Source organism: Leptodactylus fuscus, chromosome 1 (genome assembly GCF_031893055.1).
Source record: "Leptodactylus fuscus isolate aLepFus1 chromosome 1, aLepFus1.hap2, whole genome shotgun sequence".
Lineage (NCBI taxonomy): Eukaryota > Metazoa > Chordata > Amphibia > Anura > Leptodactylidae > Leptodactylus > Leptodactylus fuscus.
Window position 1 is genome coordinate 313,129,055 of NC_134265.1, and position 27,072 is coordinate 313,156,126.

Genomic DNA, 27,072 nt, shown 5'->3' on the forward strand with positions numbered 1-27,072 from the left:
CATAACATCTGCTTTCACATTAGTCAACTGTTACAAAGGACCTTTCACCATCTCCACCAGCATCTGTTATTGCACTATTAATTTTAGTGCAGTTGAGGTTTTCGTTCTAGCCCCCACCATTCCTGAGTACCAAGCACAGGTAGTTTCTGTGTCTGATGTGCTATTTAAGCTCTATAATGTCAGGTGGGCGGTGTCAAGCATCGGGTGCGATTCTGAGCTCCAATCAGAGGCAGCCAGTGTCAGAGCTCAGAAACACACCCTTTGTCGGCTCCCGCCTGACAGTACAGAGTCTAAATAGCATATTGGGCACCATAATTAATACGTGGCTTGCTTAAGCAGCAATATGTATTCAGCTAAATGCACACATACCAACCTGCTTACCAAAAGAATTAGCTCAGAAGATATTTGCCTACTCTTAGAGTAACATATCCTGCCATATCTCTTACACCAAGTCTTGCCAAATACAAGTCATACGAAGTACAAATCACAACTAATTCTAATAATCAAGAAAAAAAAAACCATGTGGTTCTTGTATCTAAAGTCCTTACAGCGGATACAAGAACAACTCAAGAGCTGTCCACAAACACTCCAAGGCCTGGCACGTTACAATCACACGGTCCGGCAGGCTGTACGTATCTAGAATGTACTGCCTCATGCCTGGCTCTTCTCAGTAATAATTCTTGCACTGAAGCCATAGCAGTTTTCATTCGGTGCCAAGACAGACGTCTGAGCAGCCCCTTTATTGTGTGAACATGAAGCAACTGTCTAGTTAGGGACTCAAAAATATGCAAGGCAGGACCTACAGGGCAAAAATACCTGTAATTTATTGGGTGCTATTAAGTTCATTTCTAATAGGAGGTGTTCACATGGAGGAATTTGACGCAGATTTGGGGGACGGATTTCGATTCGGAATCTGCCTCCCAGCGGGATGTGGAAAAAAGAAGCGTCCTGCTCAATCTTGCCACAGACACTGCTGTTGATTCAGCTGCAGTGTCCGTGGCTCGAGACTCCCTGCAGAATAGGCTTACTCTTCTGGGCCGAACCAGCAGCGGGATGCTGCAACAGAATGGCCATGTACTGCATCAGCTTACTATTGCGGACGAATTCCATTTAATTTTCTGCCATGTGAACATCCCCTCAGTGCAGTGTGTGATCTGTGACTACAGTCTACAGTGTATATAAGGAGTCTGAGATAGTCTGAGACACACCCTCTGCCTTGGCTCAGACTCTCACGCTCTCCCATCCCTTTGCAGATCTGTCTCCTCCTTTTGGCTCCTGTGGAATACCAGTCATTTGCAGGCTCTCCAGGAAGTCGCGCATGGAGAGGATTTCCATTACAGAAAGGAAACATTACTACCATATTTCTCTGATAATAAGCTCTAGCTACAATACATTAAGGAAAATAGAATACAGCAGAACAGATACAGTAGACCCTTCACAAGGAGAACAAACACCCCCAAAAGACATTGACCTTAAGGGAGCTATCTGCACAAGATGGCACCAGTGAGATCTCCATAACAGTAAGGGTTGTCTACCAGTAGTGCTAGTTTCTCATACACAGCTTGGATAGTCCTACTGACATAACTATATTGGCGCTGTCTACAGTTATACTCATGCACCTAAAAACATACCTTTCTATTGTTGGTATAAGAGATGGTGGTGGTCCGCCATGTGGAGGAGGGAAACCTAAAAGGATGAGATACCAAGTTACCATATAGTAATTGCCATGTATATGTGTCACACATTGGTCAGTGTACTATTGGAAAATTTGTATTATCCCCTTGGAGAAGAGACTACTTTTTACCTTAAGGGGTTGTCCAGTTTCAGACCAATATTGAGAAACCAATGTCCAATACACTTTCTGTATCAATTCCTCAGTTTTCTAGATCTCTGCTTGTTTCATATTTTACTCCCAGTGGATAAAAAAAAAATCAGTCCATGGTCATGTGATACACCGTCCATGGTCATGTGATGGATACACAGGTGCACAGCTTGTTACAATCACAGCATAGCAATCCGACATCTGCCTGGTAACAAACCATACACCTGTGTGTCCATCACATGACCATGGAGTGAATTTTATCCACTGGGAGTAAGCAGAATGAATGACAGCAAGCAGAAATCTAAAAAATAGAAAGTATATTGGAAAACAAACAATATTATTGTAAAGGGGTTGTCCCATGAAAAGCATCCTATCTATACTGCTAGTTTATGTGGATTTAAGACATTTCCTAAATACATTGCTTTATCAAAACTGCTTTGTTTGGCCACTATCTTAAATTTATTCACTTCATTGTTGACACTGCATTTCTAAGGCCAAGTGGCTTATCTGCTCAGTTCCCAAGTGAGGGAACTTACTCTCGCGGGGGAGGGATGGGGTGGGGGGGTGGGGGGGCTTTGAGGGAGGGGCCGAGTGCTGGGAGCAGCTCTGAGCTGTGTATGTCTTTGCCACAGACAAGCAACGGAACTCCTCAGATGGGGGAGGTGAGAGCTGTTTATCTTCAGCTTTTACACTTATCAGCCGATTTAATTGAATTTGGCTGATAAGGGCTGAGATAAGGAGTCCATTACCTCTGTATGTAATGCAAGCTGACTCAAATCCAGCTCTGCTACATCAGTTTTATACTGTGGTAATACATTTACAACCAATCCCTCATTACTGACTGCAAACATAGCAGATAGCAGAGCAAGTGAAACCCCGCCCACCAATGTGCCGAGAAATCCAGGAAGTGATTGTACATTTATGCCGGACAACCCCTTTAAACTATTTTGAAATTAATATTGTAATAAACAAAAAATAAATATATATTTTTTTCCAATTTGTGGCCGTTTTAAAATCATTGAGGCTGATTTATCAAGACTGCGCACTTACCACAGTAGTCTAGATAGTCCCTGGGGCACTGGAGCACCAGGGACACGAGAGTATGTTTTTTTGGGTTTTTTTCACCTAAATTTCTCTCTCTGTACCACATCTTGGGACAATGGTAGATTGAGAAATGGAAGGGTGCGGATTACAGCTCAGTAACATATAGTAAGACACTTACCTGGTGGTGGCACGGTGATGGGTATTCCTAGGGAATAAATATACAAAATTACTACCTCAGCTCAGATAGGTCTAGTTCAAAGTCTTTTAGAATTCCATCTTGGGCTGCAATCACACATGCAGATTTCACATCCAACCACAGGAGTGGATACAATAAAGAGACGCATCAGGCATTTTCCTTATTTTGGATCTACTTCTGGCTTTGGGTCCCAAAACCAAACCAAAAACTGCATGTGTGATTGTAGCCTTAAGTATTTTCTAGACCGCCAATCTCTGCACAAGTAGCAGTCTAGTTATAAAGGAAAAGAAAAGCCTTAAGAAACTGCAAAGGTACAGGAACAACTGCAAGAGATGCAGAAGACAGAATTGATTGTTTTGAACAGGGGTTTTCCCAAAGACATAACCAGATCTCAATGTGTAGACAATTAACAGTTAAACATTTTTGCAAATCTAAATAACGAAAACTTTTGCAAAGATTTTCTCTAACCAACTTAGTGGTGATTTTTTTTTTTTTTTGCCACCAGTGAATACGATCATAAATACAGGAACTTTCTATGGTCTAACACTTGGTCAGAAACCCAGCCATAAATTCCTTCGGGTGACCCGGTTATCAGGCATGGACATTTTTTGAAATCTCCAAGTTTGATTTTTTTTTTTTCATTCTTTATAAAATGTTCTGGATACTGAAAAGTAGACATTAAAGGGTTTCTATCACTAAAATCACATTTTTGTCGATCACACGTAGGAATAGCCTTAAGAAAGGTTATTCTTCTCCTACCTTTAGATGTCTTCTCCGCGCCGCTGTTCGGTAGAAATCCCGGTTTTCATCGGCATGCAAATGAGTTATCTCGCAGCACTGGGGGCGTCCCCAATGCTGCGAGAGAACTCTCTAGCACCGCCTCCATCTTCTTCAGGAATGGCCTCTCTGCGCGTCTTCTTTCGGAGCTGGGTTCAAACGTCTACACATGTGCAATCGGCTCTGCCATAGAGACTCGAGCAGAGCCAACTGCACATGCGCGCGGCCATGTTTTGTGGACGCTTACCCCAGCTTACTGTATAAGCGGCTACAAACAAATGGCCGCTGAACCAGGAGGGCATGCGCAGTCGGCTCTGCCCGAGGCCTGACGGAAGAGTCGACTGCACATGCTTAGAAGTTTGAACCCAGCTCCAGAAGAAGCGCAAAGAGACCACTCCTGAAGAAGATGGATGCGGCGCTGGAGATTTCTATTGCAGCATTGGGAATGCCGCCCCCCCCCCAGTGCTGCAAGAGAACTCATTTGCATACAGAAGAAAACAGAGATTTCTACTGAACAGCGGCACGGAGTAGACATCTAAAGGCAGGAGAAAAATAGCCTTTCTTAAGGCTATTCCCATGTATGATCGAGAAAGAAATGTGATTTTAACGATAGAATCCCTTGAAAGTCCCTGCATTCATATCCATTGGCAACTTATCAGGACAAAAGACTGTGACCACTAAGATGGTTATAATCTGCAAAATGTTTATTATTATTTGCAAAAAGGATACCTTTAAAAATTTTTTTAAAAAAGGGAACCTGTCGGGGCCATTTGGGACACTAAACCATCCACAGGTCCTTATGGACCAGGCGTTAGTGTCCTAAATAGCCACATTATAAATCTGCATTATAGAAAGATAAAGCTTTATACTTACCTAGAGAGGAGTCCGATGAATCTTATTGGACTCATGTTTGGTGCTCCTGACGCCTCTGGTGCTCTTTAATGAAGCCGGAGATGTACACCGAGGCTTCAATGTGCAAATGCCCAAGGTCTGGCACATATACCCTATTACTTTATAGTAGAAAGCTTTTATATTTTTAATGCGGCTGTAGGTTGTGTTATAACTATTTGGGACACAAAATCCCCCAGTCCATAAGGACGTGTGGGTGGTTTAGTATCCCAAATTGCCTTGACAAGTTCCCTTTAATTGTCTACAAATGTAATCATGGTTGTGTGTGTGGGGAAACTCCTTTAAGCCTCCATTTTCTTACAGCATTACATCTACAGGCCATGCACATGCCACGTACATTACCCAAAATCAATGAAAAATCATTTAGGATTCATTAAGTAAAATCATTTCAAATTAAAGAGTTTTTTTCCAAGCAACATGAGTTTACCCCAAATATCAATCTTTTCAGTGTCCGCAGATTTCATGCTTTATAAAATGAAAAGTACACATTAAAGGGTAGTCTCCGAGATGACACCTATGTCCACCTGGCAGACATCTGATTTAGGCAGGGAGCTGCAGCCCGGTGTCATACAAGGACGGCTCACGTTTGCTGCTCATATGTCTTAGTAGGGTGTATGGACAAGGGTCGTCTTAGTGACACACCACTTTAATAAAACTGCACTGAAGTCAAGGGAGGACCGGCCTACAAAGGAAGTCTTAAGACATTAAGTTAGTGGCCACAAAAGAGAACCATTAAAAATGCACTCCAAGGATTTTTTTTTTACCGTAACCAAAAACATTAAAATGGATGGATTTATTCTGAAACGTCCATCATATTCGTGTAAACAAGTATTTGAAGTCATGCCACTCAATAAGACATTCAGTTTGACTTGGTATCTGGCAACAGCAAAGTACCAGCCTCCTAACATAGTACAAAAGACTAATAGCACCCCGTTACAACAGCGGTCCTCAACCTGTAGGTCGCGACCCCGGAAGGAGGGGGGGGGGGGGGCGGTCGAACGACAAAAACACAGGGATCGCCTAAAGCATGCCTCCCAACCGTCCCGATCGCCGATGAGTTGAAAACACAAGCGATTAAAGCAGGAGCTGTCACAGCCAGCTCCTGCTTTAACGCTGCGGTCCGGCTTCTGCACGTGCAGCCGCGATGTGATGACCTCACATTGCACCTACAACTATATGAGTGAGCAGCACTGCGGAGAGAGCAGCGGGGGAGTGTTGGAAGGTGAGTATAAGTGTTTTTTTTTTAAACATTAAGGTGGAAAATAATGAAGGGGCCAATGAAACTGGGGGCAGATGAAGGGGGGGTGGCATGACACTGGGGCAGAGATGGGGAGACATGAAACTGGTGGCAAATGAAGGGGTTATATGAAACTGGGGAGAGATGGCGGGGGGGGGACATATAATGTACAGGTGACTGTAGGAGGATTATACTGTGTGGGAGCACATGGAAAATGATTGAGAATGGGTGGAGTCAACACAAAAGTGGGCGGAGCTAAATCCATCGCTGCTCGCCGTGCATATTGTCCCTCTTTCTGATCTTCAAAAGTTGGGAGGTATGCATAAAGCCATCAGAAAATACAAATTTCCGATGGCTTTAGCCACTGAGAAGCCACGCTACTGTCTGCAGCAGCGCTATTCAGCCGTTATGGACGCGTGTTCCAAACTGAATGGGGTCACCGCAACATGAGGAACTGTATTGCGGGGTCATGGCATTAGAAAGGTTGAGAACCACTGCATTACAAGGTTACTTGGTGAACAGGTAAAGGCAACTTGACCTTTATCTTATCTACCTTAAAGCAGACCTACTCTTCCTGCACATAAATCAGTACAAGCAAAATAGCACACACTAACATTTTAGGAGGGGTAAGTGGCACCTCCTCATCTTCCTGCAGCTCAAAACCTGTATACAGTAAAATACTATATACTACACTGTAAAGGGGAGAGAGAGGGTGCTTAAGCCTCTTCTGTATAGCATACCTTGCTTACCAACGAATCAAACTGTATATATATATTCAATGTGATAGGTTTCCTTAAAGGGGTTGTCTCATTAAAGACACTTCTCCCCCCGCCACTGGAGAAGTGTCACATCGCAATGAAGTTCCTCTAAAGCCTCTTTGTGAACGAAGTGCCAATCTCACAAGTGCACTGGTGTATCCCTCATATGGAGAAGTGCATTTAATGGGACAACCCTATTAAGTTGGATCCCAGAATAGCACACAGTCTGTGGACAAATCACACTTACACATAGTCAGGAGGTCTCCATTAATAGGACAACGTAATATAAAGGAGAACTTACAAATGACTATTACATAAGCTTTATCGCACTATTCCCACGTATAGCATCCCACTACCACTTATCCCCTATGCTCTTTAATGGGGAGAGATGCTGACGTACAGAACAGCTACCTATAGATGAGATTACAAGAAACAAGTTCTTCCTTCTGGATGAGAACCAATGTGCAGATTTTTACCAGGGTGCATTTCCAGTATGACTCTATGCCAGCTTAATCTCCACAAGGAAAACCAAAACCTTCTAACATGCTCATGAAATGTGATCCTACTGCCGAGACCACCCCCCAATGATCATGAGACTGGGGTACTGTTCCCTCGTCTGAATGTTGCTGTATTCATTCTCTATGGCACTGACCACTGTACTGTTTCTGGAAGCCCCACAGACAATGAATGGATCCGCAGTGCAAATGCTCACCCTGCCAAACCATTCAGATGGGAGACCGTGTGCCGTGTTCTCAAGATCAGTGGGAGTCCCAACAGTCAGACCCACATCTACCGAGATGTTACCCCTATCCTATGGAGAGGGGATAACATTACAACCTGGACCAACCCCTTTAAATCCAAGACAAACACTTCCATATTCTATTCATACTGTATATAAAAGCCCTCCATGATAAAGAGTGAAACCTAATATATTAGAGGCCGTCCATCCGTAATAGAGCCATTCACCATATGCAGACATGGATGACGACAAATGCAAATGGAGAACCATTCATTTATATTGAGCCAATGTTTAAAAGAAAAATATCAGTTCTATACCTTTTTAATGGTGGAACACAAAAGCCTGGTATACTATGATCAGGTGTGTGGCATAGATCAACAGTGCGAGGAAATCTGCTATATCCTTCACCAGCTTTCTAAAACTTACCAAGTGAATGGAGTGCTGGCCAGGAATGCACATCCTTATTGCTGGGAGACCCAGTGGCCAGACCCAAAGAGATTGGGGTCCAGTTTAAGTTTTGGCATAGCCCCTATAATGGTGGCATACTTTCACCAGTCTCACACATCCACTATTTATTTTTTTTTTTTTTTTTAGAAATCACTGACCTCTCTTTCAAGCCCTTGCTATGTCTTACTCAAAACATTTCTCATATCTGCTTTTCTTCAACCTCAAGTTTATGTCATCATCTCCCGCATAGGCTATTCCGACACCCTTCTCTGTGGCCTCACATCCGATCCATCCTCACCTCTGCTGCCCAGGTTATACCCCTGTCTTTCCTCTCTCCGTGCACTCACGTTTCTCCTCACTGCTATTCCACCAATGAATCCAGGTCAAAATATTAACAATGACACAAAAGGCAGCCCACAACTTGTCCCCTCCATACATCCCACATCTGATCTTCCACCATCTCCCTACAGCAATGGTCCCCAACCTTTTTTCTACCAGGACACAGATAATGTTATTAACTGGGGGCACTATTACTATAATAGAGCACCATTACCTGTGGGGATGGGGGCTATTACCTGTGGCGAGCACTATTACAGTAATAGCTCCTCCCAGTTAATAACATTGGGGACTGTTATTAACTCTTGGGAGAGCATTATAACTGTAATAGTGCCCTCCCCACAGGTAATATTATCGGTGTCTGTATGTGTGGGGGGATAGCACTAAGGGCAATATTACAGCTATAGTGCCCCACTGGTTCATAACATTAACTGTGTGGAGGGGGGCTGTTAACTGGGGGTGGCACTATAACTGTAATAGGGCACTATTAAAGTTAGTGTTATTAAAGGGATTCTATAATTTTAAGGTAAACATATGCCTGAATAGCCTGCTGCCTCCAGTTCCCCGGAGAACTACACATGCGTGCTGCACATGTGCGGTATGGTTGTGCAGTTCTCCAACCAAAATGGCACTCGGGCGTGCGAAGTACCGCTCAGAATGGAGCGTTACTGTGCACGCACGGGATTTCATTTTTTTTTTTTTAACTGTGTTTTTATTGAAAGTTTTTAGCATAAGTAAGAAAACAATTGCGAAGAAGAAAACGGAAATAAGGGAGAGGCCACATCGCCAATCCTGCAACAGGTAACATAAAAAACCGTATTAAGAGGGTATAATGAAAAACAGGAATACAGAGGGAGACAAATGTATAAAGACAGAGGGGGAGGGGAAGGAGGGAGGGATGAAGGATAATACTAGGTCACAGGCCTCGCAGGGCGCAATAGGCATCCCAAGGAGACCAAATGGAGTCAAAGTCCTCCAATGTATTATTGAGGCTGGCCGTCAAAAATTCAAGGCTTCATACGTCCTTGATGCAGGCCAAGAGTTCAGTACCAGTGGGGGGGAATAGGACTCTTCCAATGCTTAGCAATAACAGTCTTAGCGGCGGTGCAGAGGTAAAGAAACAATCTGGAGGTCTTATGGCCGAGGTGAATAAAGTAGAAAAGAAAGCAGGAGGGGCACTCACCCATAGACGAACATCTTCTAAAAAGCATCTTTTATTAGGGAAAATGTTGCATAAAAAACAATCATCAGGGAGGGAAGAAACAGCAAAAAATGGCGTGAAAAGGTCTTATGGCCGAGGTGTCTGGGTGGAAGGAGTCCCCTTTTTCTTCAAGGGGACTCCTTGAAGAAAAAGGGAGTCCGCTTGGGATTTCAACCACCCGGAGCGAGACTACAGAAGATATGACAGTACAGGACGTCTGAAGGAGGACATATGGAGTACAAGTACTATTTGCCCGTTTTTACAAAAAAACGTATATGCTTACCTCAAAATGACTTTTCTAAATAATAGAATCCCTTTAACTGTGTGTGAGGGGGCGCTATAATCATCCCCCACATACTGTAATCGTAATAAAATACTTACCTTGTCAGTAATGCAGGTCTCCAGGGATCTGTTCTTGCACACAGGATGTGTGCATCTTCTATTTCCAGCCGCACCAAAGTGAAGGTTGTGGTAGTAACATATAATATGCAGACATCTTGTGTTTCAGAACAGATAACGGCAGCTGCATGAAGTCTAGGTAACGGAAAGTGATCTGCTGGTGTAGGCTACACAAGCAAATCACTCTCTAAAACAGGTTCTGTACCAGGTGTCTGCCAATGCTCCTATGCTATGTATTACACGCAGCATAGGAGCTTCAGTTACACCTAGTAGCCAGACAGACATCCCCAATGACCAGGCCGGCCCTGCACCAAGTGATAAACAGCTCAGTACTGTTCTGCGGCCTGGTGGTTGTGGACCTCTGCCCTACAGTATAATCTTTCATCCTCTCAATACCATCTCCTGCACTCGCCAAAGATTTCTCCCATGCATCTAGAGGTCACTCCTACAACATGTCAGACTGTCCTACATAATAAAACCTTATAGCGCCACCTGAAACCCCAACTCTTCAGGAAAGCCTATAGCTAACAATACCATCTAAGCACCTACTGCCCTCACTTACAGTCTCCATCCACCTTCCCACACAGGGCACATGCCCTTGCCAGCAGAGATGTCTTTCCTACCGTAACAGTTCAGTCATCCAGTTAGTTTTGTGTTATTATACTGTGTGTGCCTATGTATGTATACACAAATAATGTGCTATAAAAATCTAAATAATGTGGATTATGCTCACTCTAATACAACCATCCTCAATATTCACTTTGTAGAAGGAAAAAAATAAATCAAGTTTAGGTAAACTAATGATACTTGGAATCTTGATTGGTATAACACACATACATTCACAAAACACCACAAACACCATAAACCCATATGGATAGATTATCGGCATCCATGACTATGCTCGGCTCAAAGCAAAATTATCTAGAAATCATGAGTAGTAGGAAAGCCACTATACCATATCTAGATGGTTTTTGCATGGAGAAAGATAACTGCAATCCAGATCCTAGAAGAAGGGGAAATAATGGTATGATTTATACAGGTCATTTGCATTACTTGTTGGCAAGTTAACAGAGCTATGACTATTAGAAGACGGATATCAACGCACATGAGATGTGCGTATGCGGGAAAGGTATCGTACTATACACAGCACTGGCTTCAATAGAAAATGACCACGGAGTTATTAAGATGCCATTAAGTCTCTGAACGGATGCCACATCTGCAACCATTTTATAACAATTACAGAAGACAATGCAGCCTGGGAACTCTGAACACATCCACACATTACTGATCTAGACTTGGGATCTTCCTGCCAGCAAAATAGAAAAACGCCAAGACGACCTTAGTGACTACATCTGCCAGCGACCTACCTTCTACAGTCATAGCTGTCCCTAGCAGTGAAGGAGTTAAATAAAAAACCCAAGTCACCTACGTCAAGCCGCGCTTTTCTTGCTATGAACCTCACAATAAAAGAGAATACAGTTTACGGAACAAGACTTCAAAGTGGCTTCTGCTCTCCAAAGAACTTCCACAGGATGTTTTATATTTGCAATTCTTAATATTTTGGCCGACGCGCCTAGTTAATATGAGGTAACAACTGGCCCTTTTTTTTTCTCCCCATTTGAACCAGGGAGGTATGGCAAAATGCTATTTTTATAACAGCTTTGAAGATAAAGCGCTGGCTGCAGCACAAATAAAAGAGGGCCTATCGGGAGCCAAAGCCACAAGCCTGCATGGTTTACTGCACATGTACAGCGAGTATTGATTTCTATGGTTAGGAGAAAATCAGAAACTTGCTTATGGGGCAGACATTGTACAAGCGCGAGTTTGTAGGTCAGCGGTGGTAGACATGTACGCAACCTTCACTATAATACACAATAAAAGCTATGTCTACCTTCACAACCAAACCTATATCTGACTAGACCTAAACCTGAGATGAAAACATTACAATATGTCCTGACTGCACACATCTTCTATCATAAGATATATACAGTTTCCGACCAGGCCTATGTGTTCTAATAGAAACTAAAACCAGACTGTCCCTCTTGCACCTGCCATCTATTTTCCTGGATGTGTTCATGCAGATTTGCTACAGAAATTCTACAACTGAGCTATTCAGCGGCCTATGGATTGCAGAAATCCAAGCATAAAACGTAGAGGAAAGAAAGGGATACTCAAATCCAAAACATAATCCACCAACAAAATGCCGCCTGTTAAAACAACTTTACTAACAGACTTTCAGTAGTTTCGCAGGAATTGGGATGACAGCGTGATCAGACTACACAGTGTATTTGTAGTCTGTTAGCATAGTGACACAGATATGCCAGGAGCTGCAGAAACAAAATGATAATAACTACATATGGAATTACAAGTGTTATATATAGATCACACACTGCAGTTTCTCTGTTTTTCACTGCCCCGTCCATGAGAACAGAACAGACCCTAAACTAGCAGGACCAATGCATCCATGTAATAAATGGACAGTCAATGGCTGCCTTGTAAATCTATCCAGCCAGAAGCAGATTCCCTGACAATGACAGTTCATCACTCATTGGGGATTCAGAGAAGTCAGAACCAATCTGAAAATTCCAGAACCAAACTCAATTTGTCTTTAATGAAAAACCCCACAAGACTAAGGCCTCACGTAGTGCTGCGGGAAGACCCTTGGCAGCAACGCATCGCTGTTTATCTAGCAGCGCTTTTCACAGAAGGCCCGCAGAGGACTTTGTGTCTGGTTAAAACAAACAAAAAAAAAACAGTTTCACCACGGACAGGTACAAAACTGTACCTGTTCAATTGAATGGGTTTGAAACGGATTGTTGGGTTTCCGTCCCCTGTTCAGTTTCTCAGGGCAGAAGACAGAAACCCAGCTGGATTTCCTAAAGCGCACACGGGAGCAAGTGTGAACCCACCCTTAACTGCATTTTTTTGAGCCAAAGCCAAGACTGACTACAAAAGGAATGGAAAATGTAAAGGAAGCTCTTGGGGTTCATTCACATGGAGGAAAATGGTGAGGAATTTGGTGTGGAATTTCAGCACTGAAAAAAAAAAAGCCTCCCTTTGACTTCTGCTAGCAGAAAAAGAAATCCATTGCAGTCAATGGGAGGCTTTTTTTTCAGTGCTGAAATTCCTCACCATTTTCCTCCATGTGAATGGACCCTTACACTTCTTTCTGCTCAATCCACTCCTGCTTTTGGCTGAAAAAATGTCTGCAAAATGTGAAGAAAAAACAAAAAAACAAAAAACAAAGCAGATTTTAAGCAACATGGAGCCTTAACCTCATAGTGCGGTCTTGCTGCTCAGAAAATCAACAGATACAGCATATGCAAAAGAGCTTGTCTGTGCACGCAGGGTGTGGTCATCCATTATTATTTATGGTTGCTGCACAGTGACCAGTCAATCTTATCAGGAGTGACAACCACAGGAGAAAACCTGCTCTCTCCCATCTGAGCACTGTACAGCTCTTTTGCCTACAGACTAAAGGCAGATTTTCTTGGCCACAAGATTGTACTATGACACAAAAACAATCAAAGTATAAAAACAGGTTCTCCATGTCACCACCTACCTCTACAACAGCATATAAGTGTGGTGGCATATTCCCTTTAAATAAAAGGAGCTTTATTTCCACTATAATCCCAGACAACATGCTGAAAGACAAGCATCTATTTGGATGAATTTAAACCTTGAGGAACTGAATAACTCATTCCCTAATATATATAGAATAAAAACGTTAGAGTTCAGATTAATAAATGGCTTTTCTTCCCCTAATAACCCAAACCTGAAAACATAAGTAAACTTACCTGGTGGCGGTATAAGCGGAGGGGCGGTACTGACATTTGGAGGTGGTGGAAATAATGGAGGTGGTGGGAGATGAGTTGGGGGAGCACCAGGAGGAAAAAATGGTGGTGGTGGCTTGATAAAATTATTATCCACCTCTGAAGGTGACTGTTCTGTAACTACCTAGAATATAAAGCCATATACACAAAAAGCTTTAAAAACATCATCAAATGTTTGCAATGAAAAGAATAACATTTTAGCGTTACACAAAGAAGATTGCACCCCTAACACTAAACACAAACTTTTTTTTTGTTAATGTCGATTGTGAGCCCCATATAGAGCTCACAATGTACATTTTTTTCCCTATCAGTATGTCTTTGCAGAGTGGGAGCAAATCCATACAAACACGGGGAGAACATACAAACTCCTTGCAGATGTTTTTTTTTGCCCTTGGTGGAATTTGAACCCAGGACTCCAGCGCTACAAGGCTGCAATGCTAACCACTGAGTAACAGTGTTGTCCCTTAAACAGAAACCTTTAACATATATTCAGTAATGATCTTGCAATACACATTTTAAACAAATCAAGTTTTTTTTTTTCTTATTTAAAGGCCAATCTGCTAATAAGTTAAAGTCGTTTTTGGCTCCTCAGAGTTTTCACACCGATGAACTATCCATAGGATAGGTCATCATTTTTTGGATCTGTGGAGGTCCAACACCCGGACCCTGCACAGATCAGCTGTTTCGGCATTCTCTAAACGCCAGAAGCTGGAGAAGTGGACGGGGAACATACATAGGCTGCTCCTAATCCAGTAATAGAAGCTGCACTGCAATTACCCAGAACCACTGCTATATAGTGGATGGAACTATAATGCTGTATAAAAACTAAATTTAACCCCTAAACCTAACCTAAATATAACCCCTCGTTCACATCTGCGTTCGTATTCCGTTCGGGGGAGTCTGCATGGGGACCCCCCCCCCCCGAATGGAATACCAAACGCATTTGCAAGCGGTGTGCAGTGAAAGCACATGGATCCCGTAGACTATAATGGGGTCTGTGTGTTTGCCGTGAGATCTCTGCAGGGAACATGCAGACAGGAAAGTACTTCACAATCTACTTTCCTCTCCACATGTTCAGTGCGGAGATCGCACGGCAAGCACACGGGCCCATTACAGGCTATGGGGATCTTTTACTGCACACCACTTGCAAATGCATTTGGTATTCCGTTCGGTGGGTCCCCATGCAGACTCCCCGAATGGATTACCAAACGCAGATGTGAATGAGGGGTAACACAGATGTGTAACAACTATAAGATTCATGGGAATCCAACCATTGGGATCCCTAGTGGTTGTGTAAGCCTGCTGATGCTCCATTCACAGTCTAAGTTAGCACTCATATAGCTCTTACAGTCTCATAGACTTTAAATGGAAAGGCAGCATCATAATAGACTGATGCTTCAGTCAGGTTGGGAACATGGGACCCCCTTTCTGGGGACTGGAGTAGATATTCCTTTCTAGTGTATTCAAGATATCTTATTATTTTTATTTATTATGCTTACTTATATAGCGCCATCATATTCCACAGCGCTTTACAGACATTGTCAGTCACTGTCCCATATAGGGCTCACAATCTACATTACCTATCAGTATGTCTTACGCTAACCCGTATGAATGTCTTGACTTTTTATAATTCACTTAGTGAGGTCACAAAAAACATATAATTATAATGCCCCTTAATTTGTCGTTCTGTCGGACGCACAACGCTTCAAGTATCAATGGTAAAACTAAACATTGTTGGCTTCTGTGCCGGTGGAATTTGCTTTGTCATTAAAAGCCCAGCACAGAGCACACAAAGGTCCTTGTACTTCTAGCAGCAAATCTGAGGCAATCCTACAAAGAAAGGAGGCCGTTTCACTTGAAAGTTATGTGCAAAGGCTGGAAACTGGCCAGAAGAAACAAGTTCTGCAGTATCAAAATTCACCAATGCTAGCAGTTCTTTTTCCCTCTCTCTAAGGTATTTAACTGAACCACATTTACAGAAGGAAATTCTCTTGCAGCGGGAAGTTTAGAAATCAAACAATTTCCTGCTTTCCTGGGCTTTCCATAACAATTCATTCAAATGATATTTGTCCCCCCCCCCCACACACACACACACTTCCAGAAATCAGTTGCATGCATGAATTAAATTTTATTCAATGTACTTAAAAAATCATTTGTATAATATGCACTGTTGAGTTCTCAGTCATCCCAGTTAACATGTTAAAGGGGTTGTCCCATCTCAAGGATCCCATCTATCCTGTTAACTTATATGGATTTAAGACTTTTCCTAAACACATTGCTTTATCAAAACTGCTTTATTTGGCCGCTATCTGAGATTATTCACTTTATTGTTTGCCACGGACCTGGGGATGATCTTATCTCTCCGCGCAGGACAAGTGAGGTAGCTCCCTGCTCTCAGGAGGGAGGGGAAGCTGAGCGCTCTGGACTCGGGAACAGCTTGTATTTCTGAGCCGTTTATCTCCCAGTTATCAGGTCGCTAATTGAATTTTGCTGAGACAGGGAGTCTGTTACCTCTGTATGTAAACACAGACCTATAACAGAGTTTATTGCAAGCTGACTCTTGGTCCTGTAGCATGTAAGTTTGGGATTCTCATCACCTACCAAATCCAGCTCTGCTACATCAGCTTCATATTGTGCATCTTCCAGTGATACTGTGCTAATTTATTTACAACCACCTCTCATTACAAACTGCAAACATGTACTGCTAAGAAGAGAGCTAAGCAGAGCTTTGCCTGGGAGACAGCAAGTGAAACCCTGCCCAGCAATGTACCAAGAAAACCAGGAAGTGAACAGAGCACACAGCATGCTAGTTGGTCAGCGGGCGAGTTGGGAATACCCCTTTAAAGGGATTCTACCACTAAAACACTTTTTTTTCTAGTTACCACGTCGGAATAGCCTTTAAAAAGACTATTCGTCTCTTACCTGTAGAAGTGCTCTCCGCCGCGCCGTTCGTTCAAAATACCGGTTTGTACCGGTATGCTAATGATTTTTTTCGCAGCGATGGGGGCGTCCCCATTGCAGCTCGAAAACTCACCGCAGCGCCGCCTCTCCGGTCTTCGGTGTCCTCCCCTTGCGTCTTCAGCGTCTGTCGGACGCCTGCGCAGTATGCTCTCTGTTCGGCGTAGATTGCCGAACGTACTGCGCATGCGCGAAAGTTCGGTGCCCGCACTATGGCTGGGATCGCAATTTCGCGCATGCGCAGTACGTTCGGCAATCTTCGTCGAACAGAGCGTACTGCGCAGGCGTCCGACAGTACGCTGAAGAAGCAAAGGGAGGACACCGAAGACCAGAGAGGCGGCGCTGCGGTCAGTTTTCGAGCTGCAATGGGGACGTCCCCATCGCTGCTCCTGCGATGGGGAACGCCCCCATCGCTGCGAGAGAACTCATTAGCATACCGGTACAAACCGGTATTTTGAACGAACGGCGCGGCGGAGAGCACTTCCACAGGTAAGAGACGAATAGCCTTTTTAAAGGCTATTCCGACGTGGTAACTAGAAAAAAAAGTGTTTTAGTGGTAGAATCCCTTTAAATAACCATAAGCTGCTTCCACCGGGGAAACCTGTACAGAATTCCTATAGACAAACTTTTGATCATCAGTTGACTGGTTTAGTTTATAGACACAAAAAAAAATGATGTAAAGAAACGGATGGAAACTGATGCTTCTGTTAAGGCCTGATGCACTCGACCGAGTGTGGAGTGAGTTTGCAGCAGAATGCACTCATCACACTGTTATGCATTTACATATGGGGCTTGCTATCTATACTGTTCTGGTGACACAGATGATTCTAGAGCAGGTCGTATACTATCTTGGAACAGAATAGATTGGAAGCTCCCATAGATGTGAACGCATAACAGACAGCACAGATGTCACTCCACTTGCATTCCGTTGCAATTTGGCCTGACACTGAAAGCATACTAAGTCGTGTGAATGGGGCCCATAATAAAAACAGATGAGTTACTGTAGGACATCAGTTTTCATTCATTTTTTAGCATCTGTAAAGCTGATCAGTTAAACTGATTATCAAAACATGATGTGAACAGTCCCCAATTGTGGTAGAATGTAAACTTTTTTTGCCATCGTATACCTGGATATTGCTTTCATTAGCGCCTCGTCGACGACCCTCCACACGGGTGATTGTTGTGGTTTGCCCAATGACATCTATTGTGCCCGAAAGTTTCCTACTGTAAAAACGTAAGAGCAGCAAGAGGATACTTTTTAAAATTCAACGTTAAATATACATCAACAGATCAACTATAAGATGTCCAGTAACAGAAAATAGAAAGTAATTACTTATTCTGCTAGAATATTACTGATTTCAACATTTTGCAAATTCCTAACCCAACAACAACATTTTTTTTTTTTTTATACACAACAAGGAATTCTTAACATCTTACCTTGGAGGTGGAGCACCAGATTTAAATAAAGAAGTCGGTGATGTGAACTCTGGTTTTGTTGCCTGTAAGACAGTATCTTTCTCTGGATTTCCAGTTCTGCCCTGTTGTACCTATCATAATAAAAATACATAAAACAAAGCACCAATCTTACTGGTACAGTAAGTATAGCGATTGCATAAACCAAACACTCAAAGTACTGTAAAGTGGTATTCAAACATTCACTGAATACCTCTATATGTTATAGGAGTATATAGGTATTTGCCCAATAAGTTTAAAGAGGACCTTTCACCTTCTGGGGCAGATGCGGTTTAATACCATGCTAGAAAGCAGACAGTGCTCTGAATTCAGCGTAATATCAGCTTTCCCGTTCTGTGCCCCCGGTGAAGAGCTATCAGTGCCGGTACCGTAGCATTTCACTGTCAGAAGGGCGTTTCTTACAGTCAGGCAGGAACACCCTTCCTCTATAGCGCTGTACCGTGGGAAGGGGTGTTGCTTACCACCCAGCGAGGACACTGAGCAGTGAGGAACGTCCAAAGACGAGTACTATCAGGAGGGGAGGGGGCGTTCTTCCCCGCTCTCACAGTGCAGTGCAATCAACACTACTGTGAGGAAGGGCGTTCCTGACTGACTGTGAAGAGCTACGGTATCGGCACAGATAGCAAGAACGGGAAAGCCAATAGTTTGCTGAATTCAGTGCACTGTCTGCTTTCTAGCGGTGTATTAAATAGCATGTGCCCCAGGAGGTGAAAGGTCCTCTTTAACAGAAGTCCAGTGTCTACTGCTGCTGCACTGACACTGGTCATAAGTAGGAGAAAGACATCAGTACCTCAAGTTGCACAAACCCCACAGTGCCCATAGAAGTCTTTAGAGAATAACATAAGCAATGGGACAAAAGTGTGTGCTCGCCTGCTTACATTAGTGCAGACGTAGAACACTCATCTGACTGAAGGAGCCACAAACACTGGGTTATACGTGACTTAAATGTTTGTTGATAGAATACCAGGTTAATAAGAGGTTAAATGATGTTACCGTGATTTTATTTGTTGTTGATGAGACTGGAAGTCCTTCAAGGCCCATCCTTAGTCTCTTCTGTTTCTCACAGTATGCTTTCCAGGTATCTTCGTTGAATCCATAATTGAAATAGTCTGAGAGATCAGCACCTGGAGGTTACAGACAAGATGCAGAATAGCTCTATGTTAATACAATAGGAGGTGCCAGCGGGTAACTGTATCAGCAGTGGCTGCATATCATGATAGTCTAGCTAGGAGTCTGGAAACCCATGTTAGAAATTGTACTAGGCATATGCGGACTGTACTAAATATGAGGAATATGGAGCAGATTCTGCCTAAAAACCAGCCTAAATCAGTTTCCCATTGTTTTCAATGGGAGGCTGTTTATTTATGCTTCTTATTTTATCGCAATGAAAACACAAAAGAATCATGCTCAATCTTGCCGTGGATTCTGAAATCCATGGAGTGATTTGCCCCACTGGAGCAGTATTTGGAGAAGATTTCGAGATGGAAGACAACCTCAAATTCCTCTCTGAATTACACTGTGTGAACATAGCCTTATTTAGGTAAATACCTGGTTTTCTCCAAGGCTTGTCTTCAAAAGAATCTAAGTCCACCTCCACCAGAGGAACTCCATTAATACTGCCAGGGGCATCCAAATCCACCCCTTTAACTTTTCCTCCTGCAAAAGTAAAAAGATAAAATAGATTAGTCACATTCTGGGTTCAACAAGTAGCAGTTTACATGATAAAAGGCATAAAGCACCAAGCAAAGGTCAAAAAATGTGCTACCATAGACACCCAACCCCTATTGAAAGGTTACAGGAAAAGTGTCTTAAGTGGGGTCCAGCCAATAGGACCTCCAGGAATCCAGAGAATGGGGACTCATAAGTACCCCATGCGAATAAAGTGGTGGTGCTCATGAGTGGCCACTGATCCATTCACATTTATGGGACCTCCAAGACAGATAACGCTGGAAGTCCCATGGGGCACTTGGGGACAGCGTTCCTCATTACTGAAGATCCCAGCGGTTGTACCCTATACATATACTGTATAGAGGATAAGGGTGTATAATGGATAATTCCCTTAAAAAGGAAGTTTGTCACAAGAACTCAGCCCCACCGATTGATTCAGGTGACAAACTGCCTTTAAAAGTGGAAACAAAATAGAAGAACCACAAACATAACTTTGCAATTCACATGCAGTGAAATTTCAGTTAAAGAGGCTTTCCTATGAACATATCCATATTTATATTTTTGGAAAATTAAAAGTTACACATTTTTGCAAATATAAATAAACATTTTGCAGTTTTGAAGATTTTTTTCTAGTTATCTTATTGGTGACAGTCTGATGTTTTGATTGGTCACCAAAAGATACGACCACGAAAGGAGGAACTGTCAATGATCTGCCAAATGCCCAGCTATGATTTAATTATTGTGGCCGGGTTATCTTCTCACACAGGTAGTGTCCCCTTCTGATAACCCGCCCCCAATAAATAAATCATGGCTTGGTTTCTGGTAAGGCCTGGTTCACATCTGCATTCGGTAATCTGTTCGGGGAATCTGCATGGGGACCCCACAGACTATAATGGGGTCTGTGTGCTTCACGCACGGAACATGCGGACAGAAAAGTCACAGATGTGAACCGAGCCTAAGCACTAAATCATAGAAAGTTCCAGCATTCATGGCTGCATCCATTGGCAGTCCATAAAGAAAAAAGAATGGTCATGTTCATAGGGAAACCCATTTAAAGCCAAAATCTCAGGAACTATGGACACATTCAGTGCACTCACTATTGGGGAAACAGTTATCAAAACTAGTATAAAAGGAGAAGTGGAGTCTCCAGTACTAAAGAATCAGGTCCCACCTCACAAAAATTAAAGCAGGAACCATGTTGGTTGCCATAGGCAACTAATCTACAATGCCTTTACCTCGAAAGGACATTGGTTTGTAAGCATATACAGCAAGACTAGATTGGCTGGATGTTACTGTATTCACATTGCAAAGTGACATCACCTACAGCAATGTAGAGAGCTTGTGCGTATTTATATCTCTCTATTATACACTGACAGCACATAATCCCGCTCACATGTAGGTCGCGGTTTATCTGTTTTGTTATGTCTGTGGTTATTTCGTGCAGATAGAAGGTATTCAGTAGACAGGTCACTGACAGTTTAATCCATGGAAGAAGGGGAAAGAAAAATAAGTTGTGGCTTACCAGCAGGTCCATAGATTCTACCTCCAGTTTTAATGTTCAGGTTAACTGGCGCTGTCCCATAACTCCTAAAATATTAAACATTTACATGTTACAAAAAGTAATTGTAACAAATTCTACCTAATTTGTAGGCAACAGCAACCTACCCATACTGAGGAGCTCCTGTCTTAATATCTCCTATAGTGACATGGACATCGTCGTCATCATCATCACTGTCACTATCACTGTCATCTTCAGTTTCAGTCACCTTTCAAAGATAGAAAAAAAAACCCTAAAGTATAGTATTACATTGCATAAATGTATACACATATACACCACACTGGTCATAAAGTAATAGCGCACACTAAACATTTGTTATGACAGGGTGAACCTGGATATAAGATAAGATAATCCTTTAATAGTCCCATATATGAGAGAAAGGAAGAGAAGCTGAGCTCTATGATATATAGGTTCATATTATGGGGAACAGGAGAAGCAGACCAGAATAAGACATGCTCTAACAATTTATCACAAGGGTTGTTGGTCTGCATGAAAAAACTGAGTTGTGTATTGCTCCATTCAGTACAAAGGGGCCATGTGCTCTCCCAGTCTAGTCCATCAGACTTAGACTGCCACAAGGACAAAGCAACTGTTTGCTGAATGTGCCCTAAAAAACAAATAAAGTCCTGAAAGGACTCATAGGAAAGTCAGTGAGTCCCGATTACCCCCCACCCATACAATGATGACAGCCCCTACAGGGTACACATATACAAGGAGAGCTGTCATTTGTGAGTGTTTAACAGAGAAACTGGGGATTATTTCACAAAAACAAAACAGAATTGATATAGGAATCATTCGGACAAGACTGCCATAATTCCTGATGACCAGTGTTGTTTACTGTAGATAGAGAACTCATTTAAAGATCCCAATACCTTTTACGCCCCTGCAATGCACTAGAAACAAAATGATAGCATGTAAGCAGGTTTGTTCTTTTGTTGTGTAAGACTTACCGCTTTGGCCACTCCATTTTCAGTAGTCTCTGCTTCAACAACAGGTAACGGATGAGAGCTAGGGAATATAAAGCACAAGAACATGAGGGACAATGTAGGATTATGCTACATTTATAAACCATTGCATTCTCCTCTACTGCTGGGTCATATAAAACAAATGCTATACGAAAGGAGTTGTCCAGGAACCAACATGGCCCTCTGCTTGAACACCTCCAATCCGTAGTGAAGGAATCTTAACACCCCCAGTTCTCCTCACTGCACAAGTTTTAATAGAGTGGAGTTTTACAGAATGAAGCATGTTCAAGTCCTGTTCCACTCAAACTCTTCCCCACTATGGACATGCTCAGGACCTTAGCTCCGGTGATCGGACCTGTGTTACAGTGATACATCTCCATTGTAAGGCTATATCCTTGAATCTCCTAGTAGATTGCTGTTGTACTGTACAATATCCAACAGTCCCACAGACTATAAATGGAGCAACAACATGCATGACTACCACTTTGCTCAAATGGGGGGAGGACAGGGACGACAAAAACCCCCTCTCTTGTGACAGGTGGAAATCTAAGCGCGGGCACTCAGTGATCAATGTTGATTCTGAGACAACCTCTTTAAGGAAACACACACAATCTCTAGGAATAACATTCATATCCATTATTCATAAGGACTCTCAGAGGATTTACTAAGTGCTACGAGGGCTTAATAATACAGTACTTGCACTATTGTGTGACATGATATGGTCACTGCTAGTTCATAAAAGGTATTTTATTCAACCGGTCGGGCTGGATCAGACATAACAAATCAAATGCAGAATATTCAGCAACTTTTCTGGTGACTAAAGTCACACACTGCAGCCCAGCCCGGTTCACATCAGCGTTCGGGCCATTCCATTCCCCTCTCCGCATGAAAAATGTGGAGTGAAAAGCGATGCAAGTAGCACTTTTCTCCCCGCATTTTGTGTGTGGAAACCGAATGGAAACCACACAGACCACATTATAGTCTATGGGGTCTATGGGTTTCCTAAGGTAACCGCTTTTTTATGTGGATTAGGTATCCGTTCACGGGTCCCCAAGCAGACTTCCCAAACGGAAACCCATGCGCAGATGTGCAAGATGAATATTCTACCTTTGTGTGATAATGCACCAAAAATACTCTAACCGTATTTAAGTTGGACACATTAAAGTAGTCTGACCTTGTTATATCCTCTTCATCATCGTCTGGCCCAGCAGCTTCATTTTCTTCTATATAAAGATAAAAAAGAACCATCTTAGTCATATGACAACCTGCAGCAAGTTATAACATAAAGTTAATATTTTCTTTCATTCATGTTAATGATGAAGAGTGGAAAGTCACTAACAAGCAGCTCTGGACCTGTGGAGAAAGTCTATAAGACAAACCCTTCACATAAAAAACACTGACATTTCCCCTGATGGCAGAAGTTAGGGGGGCATAAGGATCATTCAATCCTTTGGTCCTTAAAATGGTTGTGACATTACAGCCACATATCCCCTATCCACAGTGTAGGAGATAAGTGTCACATAGCTAGGGGTGACACTCATCATAGAAGACCTAAAGCCCCCCCTACATCCTCAATGTAAGTGGTGTGGTCTGGGCACGTTTATGGGGCTGACTGCAATGGCTGCAAATTACACGTCAATTTATACTACGGAGAGCAGTGGAAGACTCGGAAGCCCCGCAGTGAATCCAACCAGAAAGCTGCTGCAAAAACACTCCATTTCTGACACTTGTTGCAGAGTCTTTCATATAAACCCACTGCTGAGCTTCCATCATGGAGGCAGAGTTGTCCCATATAGGCTTAACCCAGACCAGAAGCCTCAACAGAAACACAAAGGATAAATGACAGATCACTGGGACCCACTGACCACAAAAACTAGAGGTCCAGGACTGTGTTCAGAAGTTCCTGTTAACCCCACAAACCAAGAATGAATGGAAGGAAGGAAGGAAGGGTGTGAGCCGGACCCTTCCAGTGACAAGTGGGGCCCAGTGACCAGACATCCATCACCTATGTTATAATACCTCCCCCCCCATGTGGAAATATGAGATGACGTGACCAAATGGGGAGGGGCGTGTTTATGTATTTCCTCTCAATAATCTCCTCTGAGAAGTCCAGTTTGCATCTGCACAGTCAGGAATGGCTGATAACAGGGAACAGCAGCTGACAAGCACATTACAATAAACCTTCAACTTAGAGTGTGTTTAAGCAACAAGTGCTGAGACAGATGACAGGCCATGAGGCCGGGGATGGGGCTGCAGGCAGCTCTGCACAGCCTCTCTCCGCCATTGTACATGAAATGCCGCAACATGGAGGCAGTACAGCAGTAAACGCGTTCACATAGTGCGGCTCTTCAGTATAGGCCCCAGCACGCCTCGTACCCCCATACAGCCACTCTTCCTCCTCATCCCCGCCTCCTCCGCCCGCGGTCACTGTGGTGGTAGCAGCTGCTGTGCTGCCTGCTGTTGGGGACGAGGTGGAGGTAGGAGCAGCGGCCGGGATGGACCCGCTACTCTCCGACGTGACCACCATCCGCTCCAGCAGCTCTCCGCCGGCGGACATGTTTCCTGGGGAAAGAGGGAAAAACACCTATCGCGAGAAAAGGCACGGTCCAGTCACGAAGAGTGCCAGTGTGTATCAGCAGCCAATGGAAAGGAGCGCTTCCTGTCACCTGATGAGGTTCGTGCAGTCACGGCGGCCATCTTGCTTCTGGGTGTAGGTTGCCCATTTCAATAAACTTTATTGACTTCGCTAGTGTGTCATAAATATGAGGTCTCTCCGACATAGTTTATGTTGCGTAGTGATTTTTTTTTTTTTTTGCTGAGTTCTCATTTATAACTAGGAATTGGTGGCAGAATATCATTGGAACCGCTGCACAAATCTCTAACCAGAATACCGTGCGATAATGATACAAAGGAGCACTTAGGAGCAACCCGGGCATCGTCACTGCTCCAAAGTGCTCATTTGCATATTGACAAAAATGGGGGGGGGGGCACCCATTGATTTAGGGGACTCTATCTATCCGCAGGTCTGGGTTGATATGTGAGGGGCTGGCGACACCCTTTAGTGACTGGCAACATAATCCTAAAGTGTTGGGTATTTTGTAGTTCTGGCAATTCACAGATAATAATTTGTATCCTTATAGGGCTACAATAATGGTGAGGTACATACAGGGATTAGGCCAGTTCTAGTGATACCAAAATTATCTTTTTTTAATGCTTTTATTGACCTCACAATCTTTACTGTATTACTAGCCTCTGCCTGCGACTTCGTCTGCGGGTTGTTGGAGTGGATGTCCCACCTATATTCAACAAATTGCTGTCGTCGATGGTTTGCCTGCTTCGGCATTTCAGTAGCTCTCAAGCTGTCCTGCTGTTGACCTTGTGCCTGTGATTGTTCCGGCATCTCAGTAGCTCGCTGGAACGTCATATAATGAGCGTGTTGTAGGCGTTGATGATCCGCCTGCTCCAGCGTTTCAGCAGCTGTCAAGCTGGCCTGCTGTTGAACTCATTACTTGAGCTGTGCCCGTGATTGTTCCGGTATCTCAGCAGCTCACTGGGATGCCATATAATAAGTGTGTTGTTGGCACTGATGATTCCCCTCAGCTCTGCTTGATGAGTAGTGACTGTGACTTCTAGCTACCTTCATAGCTTGTAGAAAAAATGGGTAGTCTGGCAACTCCCCGATAAATTTAACTTTTATTTAATGGAATTCATAAAAATGACCAAAACATGATGTGAATGAAAAAACAAAGAGAAAGAAACCCCCCCCCCCCCAAAAAAAAAAACAAAAAAAACGCCGACGCGTTTCAGAACAGCATTGTTCCTTCTTCAAAGCTTATTATTTCTGCACGGTGAACAGTGAACAGCGTCTAAAGGCTGGGTTCACATCTGCACCTGGTATCCGTCCGCTTGCAAACTGTTTTAAGAGATAAACGATTTGGTACAAAAAGGATACCAAACTATTACACAGCTGATACACGAATCAGTTTTTTAGACTGATTAGTTAATGTGTGTCAAAAAAAAAACTGTGAAGCAGCACTTTTCTTTCCACGTTTTGTACAGAAACCACATGGACCCCATTATAGTCTATGGTGTATGGGGGTTTCCTTAGGTAACCACTTTTTTGTGCGTATAATTTACGTTTGGGTGGTCCTCAAGTGGACTCTCTGAACAGAAACCCGAACGATGATGTGAAGAGGTCCTTAGTACAGAGACAAAGTCCTGCAAATTCTACTTTTCTCTCCACACAAAAAAAATCAGAAACCAGACGGAAATGGCACAAACTGATACTTGCGGATTACTTTGAAATCAATGGATTTTAATCCGGACTGTTCAAAATCAGTTTTTGAAGATTTCAAATACTGATTTTGAATGGATTTGCCGAACGCAGATGTGAGCCTTATGCTTGATTCACATCTGCGTTCGGTATTCTGTTTGGTGAGTCTGCACGAGGACCCCCCCGAATGGAATACCGAACGCAACTGCAAGCGCTGTGCAGTAAAAGCACACAGACCACATAGACTATAATGGGGTCCATGTGCTTGCCACACGCTGCCCGCACAAATCATGCGAACAGGAAAGTAGATTGAGAACTACTTTCCTGTCTACATGATCCCTGCAGAGATCTGGCGGCAAGCACACGGACCCTATTATAGTCTATGGGGTCCATGTGCTTTCACTAGCACACCGCTTGCAGTTGCGTTCGATATTCCGTTCAGGGGGGTCCTCTTGCGGACTCCCCTGGATGGAATACAA

At 43.2% G+C, this 27,072-nt stretch overlaps 2 protein-coding genes across 4 annotated transcripts in view; one reads left to right on the plus strand and one right to left on the minus strand.

Moving 5' to 3' along the window:
• Positions 1–24,888, minus strand: part of FIP1L1 (factor interacting with PAPOLA and CPSF1) — a 45,408-nt gene extending 20,520 nt beyond the window's left edge. For 2 of the 3 annotated variants that reach the window (XM_075259699.1, XM_075259690.1), the window contains exons 1-13: positions 24,697–24,888; positions 23,495–23,543; positions 22,306–22,363; positions 21,463–21,563; positions 21,320–21,384; positions 19,678–19,785; positions 19,123–19,253; positions 18,094–18,203; positions 17,784–17,880; positions 13,663–13,822; positions 10,821–10,868; positions 3,045–3,071; positions 1,632–1,686 (exon numbers count right to left, since the gene is read on the minus strand). In XM_075259699.1, coding sequence (XP_075115800.1) covers positions 1,632–1,686; positions 3,045–3,071; positions 10,821–10,868; positions 13,663–13,822; positions 17,784–17,880; positions 18,094–18,203; positions 19,123–19,253; positions 19,678–19,785; positions 21,320–21,384; positions 21,463–21,563; positions 22,306–22,363; positions 23,495–23,543; positions 24,697–24,877 — 1,190 coding nt within the window. In that variant the 5' untranslated portion in view covers positions 24,878–24,888. The remainder of the gene's footprint in view (positions 1–1,631; positions 1,687–3,044; positions 3,072–10,820; positions 10,869–13,662; positions 13,823–17,783; positions 17,881–18,093; positions 18,204–19,122; positions 19,254–19,677; positions 19,786–21,319; positions 21,385–21,462; positions 21,564–22,305; positions 22,364–23,494; positions 23,544–24,696) is intronic. The other variant, XM_075259708.1, reaches the window with a different exon arrangement.
• LNX1 (ligand of numb-protein X 1) overlaps positions 1–27,072 on the plus strand; it is a 303,671-nt gene that overhangs the window by 195,321 nt on the left and 81,278 nt on the right. The gene's annotated exons all lie outside the window — the stretch shown is intronic.